General features: G+C 38.6%; 1 protein-coding gene across 3 annotated transcripts in view; it reads left to right on the forward strand.

Annotated features, from left to right (window-relative positions):
• SHANK2 (SH3 and multiple ankyrin repeat domains 2) overlaps positions 1-15,607 on the forward strand; it is a 359,705-nt gene that overhangs the window by 76,371 nt on the left and 267,727 nt on the right. For 2 of the 3 annotated variants that reach the window (XM_054827796.1, XM_054827797.1), the window contains exon 15: positions 9,706-9,772. In XM_054827796.1, the coding sequence (XP_054683771.1) occupies positions 9,706-9,772 (67 nt within the window). Of the gene's footprint in view, positions 1-1,587; positions 1,825-9,705; positions 9,773-15,607 lie in introns of those variants that run through there. The other variant, XM_054827799.1, reaches the window with a different exon arrangement.

Here is a 15,607-nt window from a genome sequence, read left to right on the forward strand (position 1 = left end):
CATTTCAAAGCCGAGAGAGTGAGATGATTTAGAAGTTATTTGCTCGCCTGTTGTGAGGGAAGGACTTAGATTTTTTTTTTTTTTTTTTTTTTTTTTTTTAATCTTGGTGTCCATGCAGGCTTAGTTTAATCTAAAGGTATTCAGTTGTGGCTTATTCATGAAGAAGAGTAGTTAAGTCTTAAGAATGCAGTTGTGTGTGTTCATGAAAGAACAGTGTAAAATAAAATACAGGTTCTACTTTTTAAATCATGGTAATGCTACTGGAGACTGAACAGGGGTGCCCATAGGCATTTTAGGTTTCGGTCCAGTATAGAGACCTGCTACGACAGCACTGCAGGACATAAAGAGACTGAAAGGAGGTAATTCAGTGTGATAGCCTTCTCTTAATTTTGACTTGAATTCACCAGACTAGTCAGCTCTGGCACTGTTTCACGGCTACTGAGTGGGTTTCAGAAGACCCGTAGGGACTGTAAAATCTCTTGCAAGCAGAACCAGCATTTTAGCAATGAAAATGCATGAGTACAGTTATGCTCGCAGTCTACTTTTTTTTGATAATACTCAGCTAAACACATACAGTGTATTTGGATGCACAATGTTGTTTGTTTGCTTATTTTTAAAATATTAATTGGTCAAAAATATTTAGGGTAATATCCTAGTTCCTTTGCAGTGGATAAAATTCTGTTTGATTTCTCTGGGGTGGAAGTGTGTTCCTCACACTTTACATTGTTTGAAAGCCACGCTACCGAATCTTTCTATATAATCTGTTCTACTGAATGTGAGTGTTTTTAATTAACATTTCCTAATTTTAGTACCGTGCTATTCCTTTAAGTTACACAAAATTCCGCGCTGCATTGCAACAAATAACTTGCGTTATGCAAAGCTACTAACAGATAATTTGCTGTAGCTGAAAACAAGATGATTTCTCTTCTGAGTGAAAACTTCGGAAGAGTTTTGGGAGGCAAAAGCAGTGCTTGGCAGGCTATGGTTATAACTTTTTTTTTTTCCATTCCCTGAACAGAGTACGGGACATTGATGCGTTCCCTACAGCAGCCGCTGCTGCAGAAGTCTCTTTGTCATTGCCCAGCTGAGACATTGACCTCATCCCACCCCTTACAGGGCACTTTCCACGAGGCTTAGGCTCCAAGGGTGTGAAAAATGCTTAGATCTTAGTGCTGCACATAGCCATACTTGAAGTTTAAAAACCCAGTCTTTGGTTACTGTTAAAAAATAGCCAGGGTACCAGCCTGAGGTGGTCCTCACCTGGGAAGCCGTTGAGATATTGTGGAGGGCTTACGTAAGGGACTGCTCCCAGCACAGCCGAGCTGCCTACTGCTGCGCTGTGGAAAGCATGAATGCTTTGACCTTAATACTAAGGCGAAGTGATCGTGGCAAGCCTTTGTTTAAACAGTGCTAAAATGATCAAGGGAACGATGAAGAGCCTCAAAGAAATATTGGCCCTTTCCCATAATTTATATTTTCAGATGCTAAAACTAGTTGTTGAGCAAATGTAAGGTATCTATTTTAAGATACTGCATGTCAATATCTGACTACAGATGGCTCCATGAATCATAGTTGGAAGAAGGAAAATGTTAGACACTAAGATATTGTTGCTAAGAGATTTTTGTACACAGTATGCTAACATGTGCTGGCAAATTTGGGAACAGTAGCAGCAGCATGCTTTTGGAGAAAAAAATTTCAGTGGTGAAGAAACTGTCTTCAAAGGACTATTTAAAGGATAGTAACATTATTGTGCTTTGTTGTATCAAGAGCTGATGAAGATGAAATTGTCTTCCAAGCAGATAACATACAGAAAACATCCAAAAGGTAAAGCTAATCCTGCTATCCAATGAAATAGAAAGTGGAGACTAGAAAGAAAAAGAAAAAAACCCCAAAACTTCGGGGTTTAAATTAAGCAAGTTTCAAGAAGATTAAAGGTGATGGTTGCTGATATTTTGCCATCTACTGGACATCAGATATATTAATATACAAAGTTAGTTCCTTTCAAAATGCATGATATTAAGCTTGTATCACATTTATATAATTAAAATTGTTAAGAATTATTTTCTGTCCAGGAAAGAAGCAGGTATGAAAATGCTGAGTATGATTTTTTACTTATATTCTTTCATAACATTACTATAGACTAATTTAGGAAAATTGCCAGCATTTTATTGTCCTGGTAGAGAATGTGGGTTATTTCTGCACTTAATATAAATCTTTACTGACTATCATTTTAAGAAAAAAATATTAAATTTTACTGTTTTTCTTTATGTATATCTTTTTCCTCTTATTTCAGTGAGTTTTACTGATACTTGAAAATATTACACCTGAAATAAAGCTTCAAATTGATAAAATTAATTTTATCAATAAATCTTATGTTATCAAATAAAACCTTTTGGTTCTAATATATTTTCAATAAAAACATTATTATCTTTTTATATGTACAAAATATTACACAACTGTAAACTTCTCAAAATAGTAATTTGCTTCTGAACATATTTCTAATTAGATGTATTACATCTTAACTTTAAAACTGATGGCTTTATTAAAAAGTTTTGGAGTGTAAATGTAAATGTGTGTCTCCATAATGTAAACATATGTATCTACTTGAGGTCGTGTTTCATGCCATCCATATTGTATGTATTCAGGAGCGCTGTTAGAAAAAGAGAGCGAATTAGTGATATTAATAGTATATTAATCAAGCATTTGGTTTTATTTTATAGTGAGGTGAACTAAGAAGCTTCCGCTGGTTTTAGTTTACAATGTTGTAGCCTCAAAGTCAAAAATCAACTGTAATCAATACAACTACAAAATATGGGATGATATTTTGCCCTTTGATTTTGGAAAGTAAAATACAGAATTCATGGTTATTCAGCATTTCTATTTTAGATTATGTAGTTATTGTAACTGTATAGAATTTTCCAACTGATTCAGAAAAAAACCCCATTTTGTGGTATTTATTGAATTCTTAATGTCTTCTCTAGTTGAATATACCTAAAGTCTATGCTGTGATTTGAGCTCAGAACAATGCTTGCCAAATCGTCACATTTTGCTAAGGTATTATGAAAGAATGTATTTCCAAAGGTAACTGAGTTCTAGATATGTTTACCTTCGTGTACAAGCTCTCTGAAATTGCGTAAGAAACCAATAGTGTGTGATCAGTACATTTTTCTCCCACACCTATGGAAAAGAAATTTGGAACACAGATTGTGTCTTGCTTTTCCAAACCGAACTCCATCTGTACCGCCGAAGAGAGTTTTAAAATCTACATGCTGCTCATATATGAGAGCGACGAATGCATGTCAATTTAAGATTTTTTTCTGAAGTCTGCAGAGTGTGCTGCCTGATTTTGTGTCACTGTTTATCAGGGATGGAACCTGAAGGTGCCGTGTGCCGCACAGGCATACATGAGAGCAGGGTCTTTGCACTGAACAACCTGAACTGAACTTTCTGATGTCCTTGTGGATGACTACTGCATACTTGATGGTGCGCTGTGACAATCTTCAAAGTGGCTTTAGACTCCAAAAAGCCTTTACCTCTTTGTTGTATTAGGGAGAGCTTTTCTTTCGAGAGGACATAATAGGAATACGTTGAACTACGTTGCCTTTTCATTGCCCCACAGTAAGCATCATTAGATTGTCATATCAAATTAAAAAGGTTTCTGCCTCCAGAGGTTGTGATTATAATGGGATGGTTTAGAGATTGTCTTACTGGTGGATTATCGCCTCTTTCTTGATGTTGCAGCTGTTGGGTGAATTGTTGCTACGATTTTTGTCTGGAAACTGATGCTTATTAAAAATTATAACATTTCTTATATTTTTAATATTAAAGAAAACATGTCCTAATTATGACACATGGAAGAGCTTTTCAGGTGATCTTTTCATTAAGGAAATGATCCGAACCATTCCTCCTAAATCCACTTGTGTTAATGTCTCTGCCGATTGTGAATCCTATTGCGTAACGGCTGTGGCTGCTTGAATGGTGTTTCTTCGTTGTTAAAATAATGTAGCCCTTTAGTGGTCCACTAGATCATTTATGATTTCATAAGTCTGTGATTTAAGTGGAAGGCAATTTCTGGAGAGCCTTACAGTTATAGTCTCATTCGCAGGGTTGTATCACCTCTTCTTTCCACTTCCACCTGCAGATGGGAACACGTAGGGTAGACGTACCTTGGAGTATCTTGTACGTCCATCCGCATTTCCGCTGCTTGGCTGCGACTGAGCAAAGTCAAGACTGAAGTCACGTTTTGTTCTGGGATAGAGCTATTTCCTTTAATGTATAGTGCCATACCCGAAGTCATTGCTCTTTCAAGGTTTCTTGAAAGACCATCATTTAGCGAGCACTGCTGGGTAGCAGAGACAATGGAAGGGTGAAGCACCAGCCCTGAAGGAAAGAATAATGAAATGTACTTTCATCAGGAAAGTGAAATTGTCTGGAAGAGAAGGGGGAGAAAAAGCAGGTGGGGAGTGCTGACTGTTTTATCCTGACCTGCGTATTGTGAATTGCAGCTACAACCAGGCAGCCCAAACACCTTCCTCCGCTCTCCATTTAGGCAGAGCATTTTAAAGCTTTACGGCTCGCCTGATCTAAAATTTAAGCATGTGCAGCAGGAAGTGCAGCAGCCTTGATTGAGAGTGAAATGTAAATGACTTGAGAGTTACTCTCCCCACTCCCATGTAGAAAGTTTGTCAAAGTTCATTGGCTGGATCGAAGAGGGGACAACTTCAATTTCTGTCTTTTTTTGTACTGTTTCTTACTGTGTGGAGCAGTTTGTTCCAAAGAGCAATAATGTAATATTAGTTTGGGTGCTTGCCTTTCAGGGACTAACCTATAAAGCTCTGAAATTGTATTTGCTAACAGGCTACAAAGATCTTGCTCTAATTTAATGTAACCTCTACCTGTGATACATTTCAAGAGTGGAAAAAATCAATTGTGAAAGGTTAGTGACAGGCGAAGTGTATATATAATTTCCAATTTCCCGAAAGGAATGAAACACTGCATTAATCACAATCAAAAAAATCTAAATACTTGAATGTAAGTAATTGAAATATTGACAACTGCATTTATGAGGCTGAAAAGAGAGATGTTGGTGAGTCAGTGCTGCTACTTATATCTGGTCCAGAGTCTGAAAACATTATGAAAGTCTGCCGCACTGAAACCTGTAACTGGGCATCTGTCAGGTTTCACTGTTTACACAAAGTAGTCTTATTTGCCATCATTTAAACTAAATTTCTTTGGGGAACAAGATTCGGGAAAGCAGAACTAACCAGATGTGTCAGATGTTTAATTTCTGCATTGACTTCTGAAAGCCAACTTAAAAACTGCCTGTATCCAGAGGGAACGTTTCTGGCTGTAAACATCAGAAAACCAGAGGACGAGAATAATGCTACGCCAGGAGAAAGAGGTGCCCTTCTCAAGGTGCCTCACCAGTTACATCTTTCATTCCTCATCCAGTGCCCTGTGCTGGACTAGCAATCATGGGGTGCCCCCATCTCCTGCCTGCTCCCCCCCAGTCACTGCGTCACAGCTACTTCATTCATTCAAGTTTCTACTTCACCGAGCTGTCACTTAGTTACCATCCATAGCAACTAGCCAAGCGTCAATTAAACTCCTTCCCTTCTTCTCTAAATTGGTGGCAGAGCATCTGGCACGGCAAACCGTGAGCCACTGTGACCAGTTGCTTCATTTGAAAGAAACATCTGTCTGTGAGACAGTTAAGTGAGACGACGGGGCGACTGTAACAAGCTTTGCTTCCAGCAAGGCAGAGCAGATATCCGTATAAAGCCACAGCTTCTGGTCACGCTCTGCGTTACGTACCCTGACAGTGACAACCAGCTCTCGTCTCCTCTCTGCTTTCTTGCCCAGAGTCGTTAACCCCATGGCTTGGTGCTTACAGCCCTTTGAGTGTGTCTCAGCTGTGACCTCTTTTGGTGACTCCATTAACTTTTTGTTACGATGACATTACGAAGACAGCGTGTCGTGGAAATAGGAGGTGATACCGCCAGTTTAGCTGCATGGGGTTACCCTTTTTTTTTTTTTTTTTGTATGAATTACCTCCTCCTAAGATATGACTTCCTGCTTAGCTTTACTTTCTGCTTACTTCCCTGTTGTAAGCGTATGTTCTTATTCAGGTCAGTCATGTATGTTATCAAATGTGATTTGAAAATAATTAGGTGCCTGTGTTAACACCGTTACTGGAGTCAGTTTAACTTGGAGGTGAGGGAGCTGATAAATGATTCACTTTGGTTACTATCATTCACATAAAATTGCCTTTAATGATGATAAAAAACACGACCAAGAGAGTTTCTGTTCTCAGTATTGTACAGTAGAGTATATGGCAGAGATCCCAACCAAATGTCAGTGCAGCAGATGAGATCCTGGTTTGGGTCTGAAAGCATTGTACTTGAACTACTCAGTCATACTTTGCAGCTGGATTTGGAATGACACCGCTGTGACGCCGCACGTACAGTCTTTCTGATTCTGGAGCTGATGCAAAGTATGTATGTCCTTTAAAAGTAGGGCAAAAAATTTGCAGGTTTTAGTGGAAATTGTAGAGGAGTGATTTTTTTTTTTTTTTTTTTTTTTTAAGAAGATGCAGAAATGGGTTTTGTCAGGTTTACAGAATAACGTGACTAAGGACATGCAGATTTCTGATGTAAGATAAGTGTCTTGTCTGGGGCAAAAGGACGAAATGAAAAGACATTTGCTGCAGGAATGAAAGAACCTGAATTATAGTAAGACTGCTGTATATGCAGTTTTTAAGAAGCTGTGATTTTTGAAGTTGCAGCATAACAGAGTCTGTAGATAGCCTCTAGTTGTAAAGTGCTACCTCCAGCCTTTCATGGTAATATTTCATGTCTGTAAACATGCGTGTGATGCATTTTGATGACAGGAATCCAGTTCCTACTGGAATTGGAAAAAAAACTTTCACTGTAGTTTTGTTGGCTGTGCTACTTTTTCACTGCCAAGAAGAGATAGCTTGTGATTGGGAAAAAACCCCCCGAACCACCCAAACAAAACCTTCTTTCCTGCCATAACCTCTCAATTAGAAAGCTAGCACTTGACTACAGAATATCCTGAAAAGCAAAATACGGCTATTTAAAAGCCTGTAAATTATGAAGCATGTAGAGAATCAAACTCTAATATTGTCTGCAAAGACACTACAATGGTATTTTTTCTAAAGTACAATGAAATTTCGTACAAATATAGAACTTCAGTTAGGTTCTGATCTAATTTTCCTCTTAATGGAGGGGAGACTTTACACCACCTGAATTTGGTTCAAGCCCTGGATCTTGTGAAGGGCTTGTCCTAATGCATTCGTGCTTACAGTTTGATTTGAACGCACTATAACTGGTTCAAGAAACATTTTGATGGAAAAGAAAGAGGCTGTGGTTGCTGTGCTTTGTCGTTTGCAACTGGAAAAATTGAATGAGTATAATTTTATATCTTTCTGATTTTTCTCTGACTTCACTTTCTCCCACACTTTACCCATCAAATTCAAGTGAAGTACATTGATGTTATGCCAAGAAATATTTGTACTTTTTAACTTTTTCTTGCTTTCTTTAGATCGTAACATATTTTCCCTTCATTTTTGCCGTTAGAATTTTACATACTGTTTTTAGCGAATTGAAGTAAATTAAATTGAGAGAAATGGTACCTTGAGCTTGCTGAATCTAGTGCTTGATTCAGAAGCAAGTACAGGAACAATTCTCTGTCAAGCTGTCTCTTAGCTATCTGGCAATATCTTTTTTCAAGTAATAAAATGTGTTTATCACTTGAACAGCATGTTTATACTTGAGTTTTAAAATCTAATCTCTATCAAAAATTCTTTCATTTGAGTAATGTGGCTGCTGTCTAGCAAGCTGCCTGTCACTGGTGAATTCCTTGTTTGAATTTTACATGCTAATTAGGGGTAATGTTGAAGGGAAGTATTGCTTGCTTATAACGTAGAGAAACCCCCCGATCTACACACAAATGTTGCTTTATGAACCTGAACCAAGCCAGGCTGCAGAATGTGAAGTTAAAGAGATGGCATTCCTGTAGCTCTGCTGTTCCCTTCACAGTGCTGCTTGCCGGGGAGAATCACGGGTTGCACTTCAGAAGCTGTACAGATGAGGCTGGGGGCCGGATTCTGATACCTTATCCATGCTGAGAAGTGGTTTTTTTCAGGAGTAGTCCATGGAAGAAAGGTCTCCTTACTAATGGTTAAAATAGTAATTTTCCGATGGATAATTGCCTCTGTTGGCGATGAGGTGGCAGTGCACCAAACTACCTCTGTCTCTGATCTCCCTGATCTTTGCAGGTATTATGGCATGCAGAGGTCTTAGGACATATCTGAGAAGAAACACTATTTTTTTCAACTGTGGTCTAAAGGTGGAAGTGAGATTGAGTTGAACCAGTATTATTGATTCATAATAATGCATTTTGCTCCCAAGAATCCATCAACGTTTGACGTAACACAACTGAGAAATGCCTAAAGCAAAACATTTTCCTACTGTTAATATTGTAATGAGAAAATAATTACATGATTATCACTAGTAAGTATGGTGATATTATATGTGGGTTAATTATTTAAAGGAAAAAACCGATTATACTGCTCATACTATGCTTATGACTGCCTAGTGAGGATTTTAAAACACAAGTATGTGCGTATTAGAGTATAACTGCTAGGTGCTATACAAACGTGGAATAGAATTTCTGCCATAAAATAGATACACTTGAAATGAAAAGAAAACATAATTACTGCATTTAGCCTTTATGTTTGAGAGAAATTTTTAACGAAACAAGAAACAATTTCCCAAGAAAAAAAAAGACAGAACCTGAAAGGCATTTAAAAAAAAAAAAAAAAACAGCTGGGGGAAAACCTGGATTCAGGGCGTAAACATGATAAATGGTATGTTCAGTTGTTTGTTTTAAACTTTTTTTGGTAATCTAAAAAAGTTATTCTGATAGTAATTTTTTAAAGTCTTGCTTGTACTTTACTACCCAGTAGACTTTGCAACCTAAACTAAATCAGTCTGTCTCTCTTTAGACCGTTACTTGCTTAGGACCAAAAGATAAATTGGAGATTACGTCACTGCGTTTGAAGCCGTTTGTTTAAATCTGGGTCCGTCCGCAAGGAAGCATAATCTTTTCCAGTTCTTCTTTTTTTAGTCTTTTTTGGTGTTGTAGTGGTACCTGGGTACTTACAGTTCTTGGTACTTCTTCCCTGGTTATCCCACATACGATTCATTGTAGCTCCTGTTTTCATTGATCAGGTAAGTAGCGAGTCAGGAGCAATTAAAAGGAAATAATATATTCAATATATTTCTCAGAGCCTGCTCCTATAGCGTCCTCCACACATCCGTATAGCTTCCAGAGCTTTGGGAATGGTGTGTTTATTGTTCACTGCTGGTTTTAATTCCACAACATGAAACGCCACAGCTCTTCTAGCAGTCGCCTGAGATATCCATGATCGCAATGTTCTTAGTAAATGGGGAACCAGGGGACTGGCAGTGCTGCTTACAAATAGATTAAGATATCATTTCTCAACATTGTTTCAGAAATTTATTGTGTGTAGTAGTTGCAGAACAGAAGTAATGAATAGTTACTCCACTTTGTGAAATGAAAATATATTTGTATGATGTTTGTCAGTAATGTAATGTATATATTTTCCCACTTAATAAGCGATGACAATATATTAATTGTAACTATTTTATAATCCTTTAGGTGGCTATAATAGCAGGAAATTTTGAGCTCGCTGAATATATCAAGAATCACAGGGAAGCTGATATTGGTAAGCAAAATATTTACAGACACTGACAATAAGTTATATGTGTTTAAACTAAGATTTTGCAAAGACGTTGAATCTGATTCTGTGTGAGAGATGACTACAGGGCTGATGACAGTATTGTTTCAGGGAGATGGTAAAAGTAACTTTTCTTTAAAAAACGAAGGTGGAGAAAAAGCTGAAATGTTTTCAAAACATGCTCTGAAAACGAGAATTTGATAAGTAATGCAAAAGAGCGGTAGATGCTTTATAAGTATAAATTAGACAGTTTGTAACAGATTAAATACACATCCACATACGTGGAAGAGCCAAATTGGCTCTTGCAGGCTGTTTTGGCATCCGCCTAAATCGATTCTCAAGTAGGAATAATTGGTCATGAGAAGAAGATAAAGAAAGATGCTTCTCTGCAGTGAAATGAATATATGGCTGAAGCTGTCTATCCATATCCATAAAACCATTTCCTCTCCCTGAGTTTGGTGTGTGGCACTGGATGGCGGCTAGCGACAGGCATTAAGGGCCCTTGCCAAAAAACCTTGAGGCTTTTTAAAGATCTTGTTACGTAGAGTTTTGCCATTAAAATAAAACCTAGCTTGATAAAAGTGATTTCTAATACAGTTTAATTAAAATGAATTAAAATGCTTTAATTCAAGTTAATTAAAGTTCTACAGGAACATCCTGAAGTCGAATGAAAAAAGGCATTCCTTTTGAAGCCGCAGGGTCTGTATAGTCGCTGGCACTGATTTAACTCAGTGATGCAAATTTATGACTTGATAGTTAATTTATGTGGAAAACCAGGCCAGCTCACATGAAATTTAGGACTGTGAAAGAATTGCTCTGGATTAAGGCCTCCTTTCTATTTCCCTTCCTGGTTGCACATGATCTGCAGGGATATAGTTAAAAATTCTGTGCGGTGATGTGAATTCTTGTAGCACTGCGATACTTTCAACTTTTTGCACTATGCATTGAGAAAACTGAGGACACGTTGTATAAAAGTTTTGCATAAAAGTCATAGCTTCTGCATAAAAGTTTGTAATGAGTTTGGAAGGTTTTTACCTGAGATGATGGGATAGTTCCTTTCCATGTAAGAAGTCTTCATCCTTCTGTATTTATAAACAATCCAATGTAAAAAATTAACTAAAAATTAACCAGTTATTCCTAACTGGGTGAGCATCTTATTGGTGTTTGATTTATATATGGCTAATGGCCTTATAACTTTGTGAAGATGTTAAAATGAAAGGAAATGGTTGTTTAGATTCAAATGTTCCCTTTATTTCTGCCATGTTAATTCTTGATATTTTGGCTTGCGTGCGTAGAGTCAGTACAGAACAAGTACTGCACGTAGACAATGCACAGTATTACGTTTCATGTTTCTCTAAATGGATTTTGTTCTCTTAAAAATAGTTGTGTACAATAAAAGGAAAAAAACCTAGTAAAGGAATGACTTAATTGTGCATACACTTACAGTATGAGTAACTCTAAAGTAAAAGTAACACTTAGAGTACCCTTACAAAGAGTAGTTTCTAAACGGGTTTGTGTGAAACCATGTTGATGTTAATGTCATCATTTTTTGGACTGGCCAGTTCTGTACTGCTTTTCCTTTCCCCTGACGAGTGCAGGTTCCAAGTTATGGCTATATGTGCGAGAAATTGGAATGTAGTTATGAAGTAGATGGATGAGAGTCAGTTCAGGAAACAACTGATAGCCACGTGGCTGAGCCTTTAGGCAGAACTTATTATTGCTGACTGTAAAAACTTTCTGTAGGATTTGATGATTTCTAGAAGAATGCTTAGAAAATATATTCTGTGGGAAGATTCTCTGAATTTTCCTGATGCCTTCACTTTTCCACTGGAAAATAGAAATATTGATACTTCCATGATTCACTTGCATTTTTTGCAAGATATGATGAATTGCACGTAACTATTTAAATGATTAGATTTGTCTTAAAGAATAAGCATTAGGTTATGTTGTTTCCTCCCGCTAATTTAATTTAGCCCAACATTTGCCCCTTAAGATTTATTACTTAAAAAAAAAAAAGTAAAGTCATCAAAATCTCTATTTCTGGAATGTCTCCCAGTTTAAAAAAAAAATAAATCAAAGAAAAATATCCTGAGCAGAAAACCTGAGAGCTAGTATGATGATGAATGTACAGAATAATGTCAGCATTTAAACTTCAACAAGTTGGCTTTTCTTCATGTTACTTGTCTGGTTATTGGCTATATTCATGTAGTTTTGGATGTATTCCAACATATATCATTTGAGAAACGTGCCATGACAAGTGGCAACGTATATCATTTGAGTAATGTGCCATGATGAGTGGCGTTCCTCAGAGGTCAGTATCGGGACGGGCGCTGTTTAACATCTTTGTCGGCACCATGGAGAGTGGGATCAAGCGCACCCTCAGCAAGTTTGCCGATGCCACCGAGCTCTCTGGGGTGGTCAACGTGCTGGAGGGAGGCGATGCTGTCCAGAAGGACCTTGAGAGGTGGGCCTGTGTGAACCACATGAAGTTCAACAAGGCCAAGTGCAAGGTCCTGTACATGGGTCGGTGCAATCCCAAGCACAACTACAGGCTGGGTGGAGAATGGATTGAGAGCAGACCTGAGAAGAAGGACTTGGGAGCGTTGGTGGGCGAGAAGCTCAATGTGAGCCAGCAATGTGCACTTGCAGCCCAGAAAGCCAACCATGTCCTGGGCTGTGTCAAAAGCAGCGTGACCAGCAGGCTGTGCGAGGTGATTCTCCCCCTCTACTCCACTCTCATGAGACCCCACCTGGAGTACTGCATCCAGCTCTGGCGTCCCCAGTACAAGACAGACATGGAGCTGTTGGAGTGAGTCCAGAGGAGGCCACAAAGAGGATCAGAGGGCTGGAGCACCTCTCCTATGAAGATAGGCTGAGAGAGTTGGGTTGTTCAGCCCGGAGGGTAGAAGGCTCCAGGGAGATCTTATAGCACCTTCCAGGACCTAAAGGGGCCTCCAAGAAGGTTAGAGAGGGACTCTTTACAAGGGCATAGAGTGATGGGACAAGGGGTAGTGGCCTTAAGTTGAAGGAGGGGAGATTTAAATTAGATATTAGGAAGAAGCTTTTTAGGATGAGGGTGGTGAGGCCCTGGCACAGGTTGCCCAGAGAAGCAAGTGGATGCCCCTGGATCCCTGGAAGTGTTCGAGGCCAGGTTGGATGGGGCTTTGGGCAACCTGGGCGAGTGGAGGGTGTCCCTGCCCATGGCAGGGGGGTTGGAACTAGATGATCTTTAAGGTCTCTTCCAACCGAAACCATTCTATGATTCTTGGAGCCCAGAGGCAAGAGAGTGGGAAGGAATAGCAAAGAGCTTGAGAAGTATCCTCATGAAGATAGGAAGGACAGATCATACTATGAAGTCTCTTGAGAAACCTTTCATCTTTCATCCCTCAGAAAGTGTATTTTTTGTTAGATACTGAATTTTGATGTTGCACCAGTTCATTAAACCTTGTTGCTATTATTTTAGGCTCACTTAATAATTTTAATTACTTTATATTTTGTAATTATTTCAGACTCATTTAATAATAAGTTACAACTGTAGGAAATTCTTTGGAATATGTGCAGCTTTGGGTGGGTCTCTTTTTTTCTATGGGGGTTTAAGCTGGTAGATGATGAGCTGTTCAATAATTTATTTAATATTCATGATTATTCACAATAGCATTCATTGAAAGGAGGGGTTGGTGATGCATTGGAAAAAACTCCGTATTGTTCTTGAAAGATTTCTGACCTAATCTTTTAACTTTTAGTGATCTTCATACACAGTATCTTTAGCTATAGATATTTTTAAATGCAAGCCTAATATACGGCTGAGTAATATATGTGGCAATACTACTTTTTTTCAAAAAGAATCTACCTACTTTCCCGGGTATGTTGTCTTAAGGATGGGAAAATTTTAATTGGTGGTAGTGATTGGAGGCTGGACCTAAGTTAGTAGTTTCAAGAGCAGTTTTTTATCTGTTGACACAAACAATTTTTTACATTTTTCAAACTGAAGTATCTGAAATATGAAAAATAATATTTGCTTGAAATCTCTAATCTTCCATAGTGAGGAACTACACTATCCGTGTCCATCTGTTTTGACATGTGCTAATTAACATTATTCTTAGATAATTTTGTTGTCCCAAACTCTTGCAGTAGGAAGTCACTTGTACTTTCATTGCAGAAGGTATTATGTGGGTGTCTTCCAGTTTGTCAGTAGTCACAAAGCTGTTTCAAGTAATGTTGCCAAAACTGCAATTATAAGGATCTAACAGCAGTAATGTAATGCTTATGATTCACGGTCCTGTGCCGTGCGTTGTGATGAATGAGCTGCTGTGTTCAGTGGCAGAGATCACAGCTCAACCTTTCCGCAGAAGGAGGGTATCACTGCTTGTGGAGTCAAGGGATGAACCTACTGCATGCCGACAGCAAAAGTAGTACATCTCAATGCACTGGTCCACAAGAGCTCCCCACAAATAAATATATATGCTTAAGTGCTGGATATATCACTTATTATCTATTCCACCTTTACCTGCCAATTATATTTCATTGGCATTTAGAGTAGAATACCATTTTCAGCTGTACGCCAAGTCTGGGATTGTTCAGTTTAGAAGAATCTGAATTGCATGTCTTAAAGGGATGATTGGGATTTTTTTCCTTGGTTTGGGTTTGGTTTTTGTTGTTGTTGTTGTTTTTTTGTTTGTTTGGTTTGGGGTTTTTTTTTTTGGCCTGGATCTGTGCCAGATTGTAATTCTAAGATTATGCCTATTGTTGAAGATGATGGAGAAGCAGCTCAGGTGGAAAATGATCAGGGTATCCTCTAGCAGTAGAAAATTCTAATTTACAGCAGAGCTACTCAATCTTTGTTCTACGGATCAAATCCCACAGAGATTGTTCTTTTTTCTTTTTATTTAATTATAAAGCGCTTATATTAAACAAATGTGTTGAAATGCTGAAATAAACTTCTTTGCAGTAATCATAAGACTTCACACTGTTCTGTAAAAAGAAGAGAATGTAAAAATATCTAGTTTCGAGCCAAAAAATGCCGAAAATAATGGCCCATGTTACTGGATTCATGTGACATCTGACTGTGAGAGAGGAATGTTTGTCTGAGCTGTGTAGTGTCCGGGTATCTCACTCAGATCTTGCCAGATAAAGGCATCTACTTGGGGCCAATGTGAGCGTACAAGTTCAGTCAGAGAGATGAAGTCTGTCTGTTTCCCTTGTATAGAAGCAAAATGGATTAATGTTTACATCCAAGACAGAAGATGTAGGTGCCATTGGTGGGCTGATTAATCCGAGGAGTCCCTACCAAGTCATTTGAAAAAAAGAAAGAGGAGATTTTGCCAGTAAGGTTTCTCAGCTATGTAAAATTGTGCTATGGAGGCCATTCAGCTGGCTAACCTGAGTGTGTTTCCAGATAGATAATGTCATTTAGGGCTTCAGAACCATCGGGAGGCATCAGAGCTGGTAGATGTACTCTGAGAACAGCTCCGAGCAGCAGCACTTTGGTTGAAGAACATGTACTGCAATGGTCCTACCTACCTCCATGTTGTTTCTTCAGTCCGGAGAAAGCCTGATTTGTCTCTCATCCTCATTCTGGGTGGGTGCAGCTCTCTGTCTCTTGGATAATTTCACAGAGGAAGCTCATGATGAAATGAGGGGCGATCCATGGAAGGGGAAGACCTGGAATCCAAACCTGCTGGCTGTTCTCGGGACGCTCATCTAGATTGCGTACACGCTCAGGCAAGGTTGCACTTAAAGCAATTCTATTCCTTGTTGGCTGAAGCCCTTGTGTCTCCCAGCAAACTGGAGTTTTGTAGAACCTGCTTCTGCTTAGCCACCATA

This window comes from Grus americana, chromosome 5 (assembly GCF_028858705.1).
Source record: "Grus americana isolate bGruAme1 chromosome 5, bGruAme1.mat, whole genome shotgun sequence".
NCBI lineage: Eukaryota > Metazoa > Chordata > Aves > Gruiformes > Gruidae > Grus > Grus americana.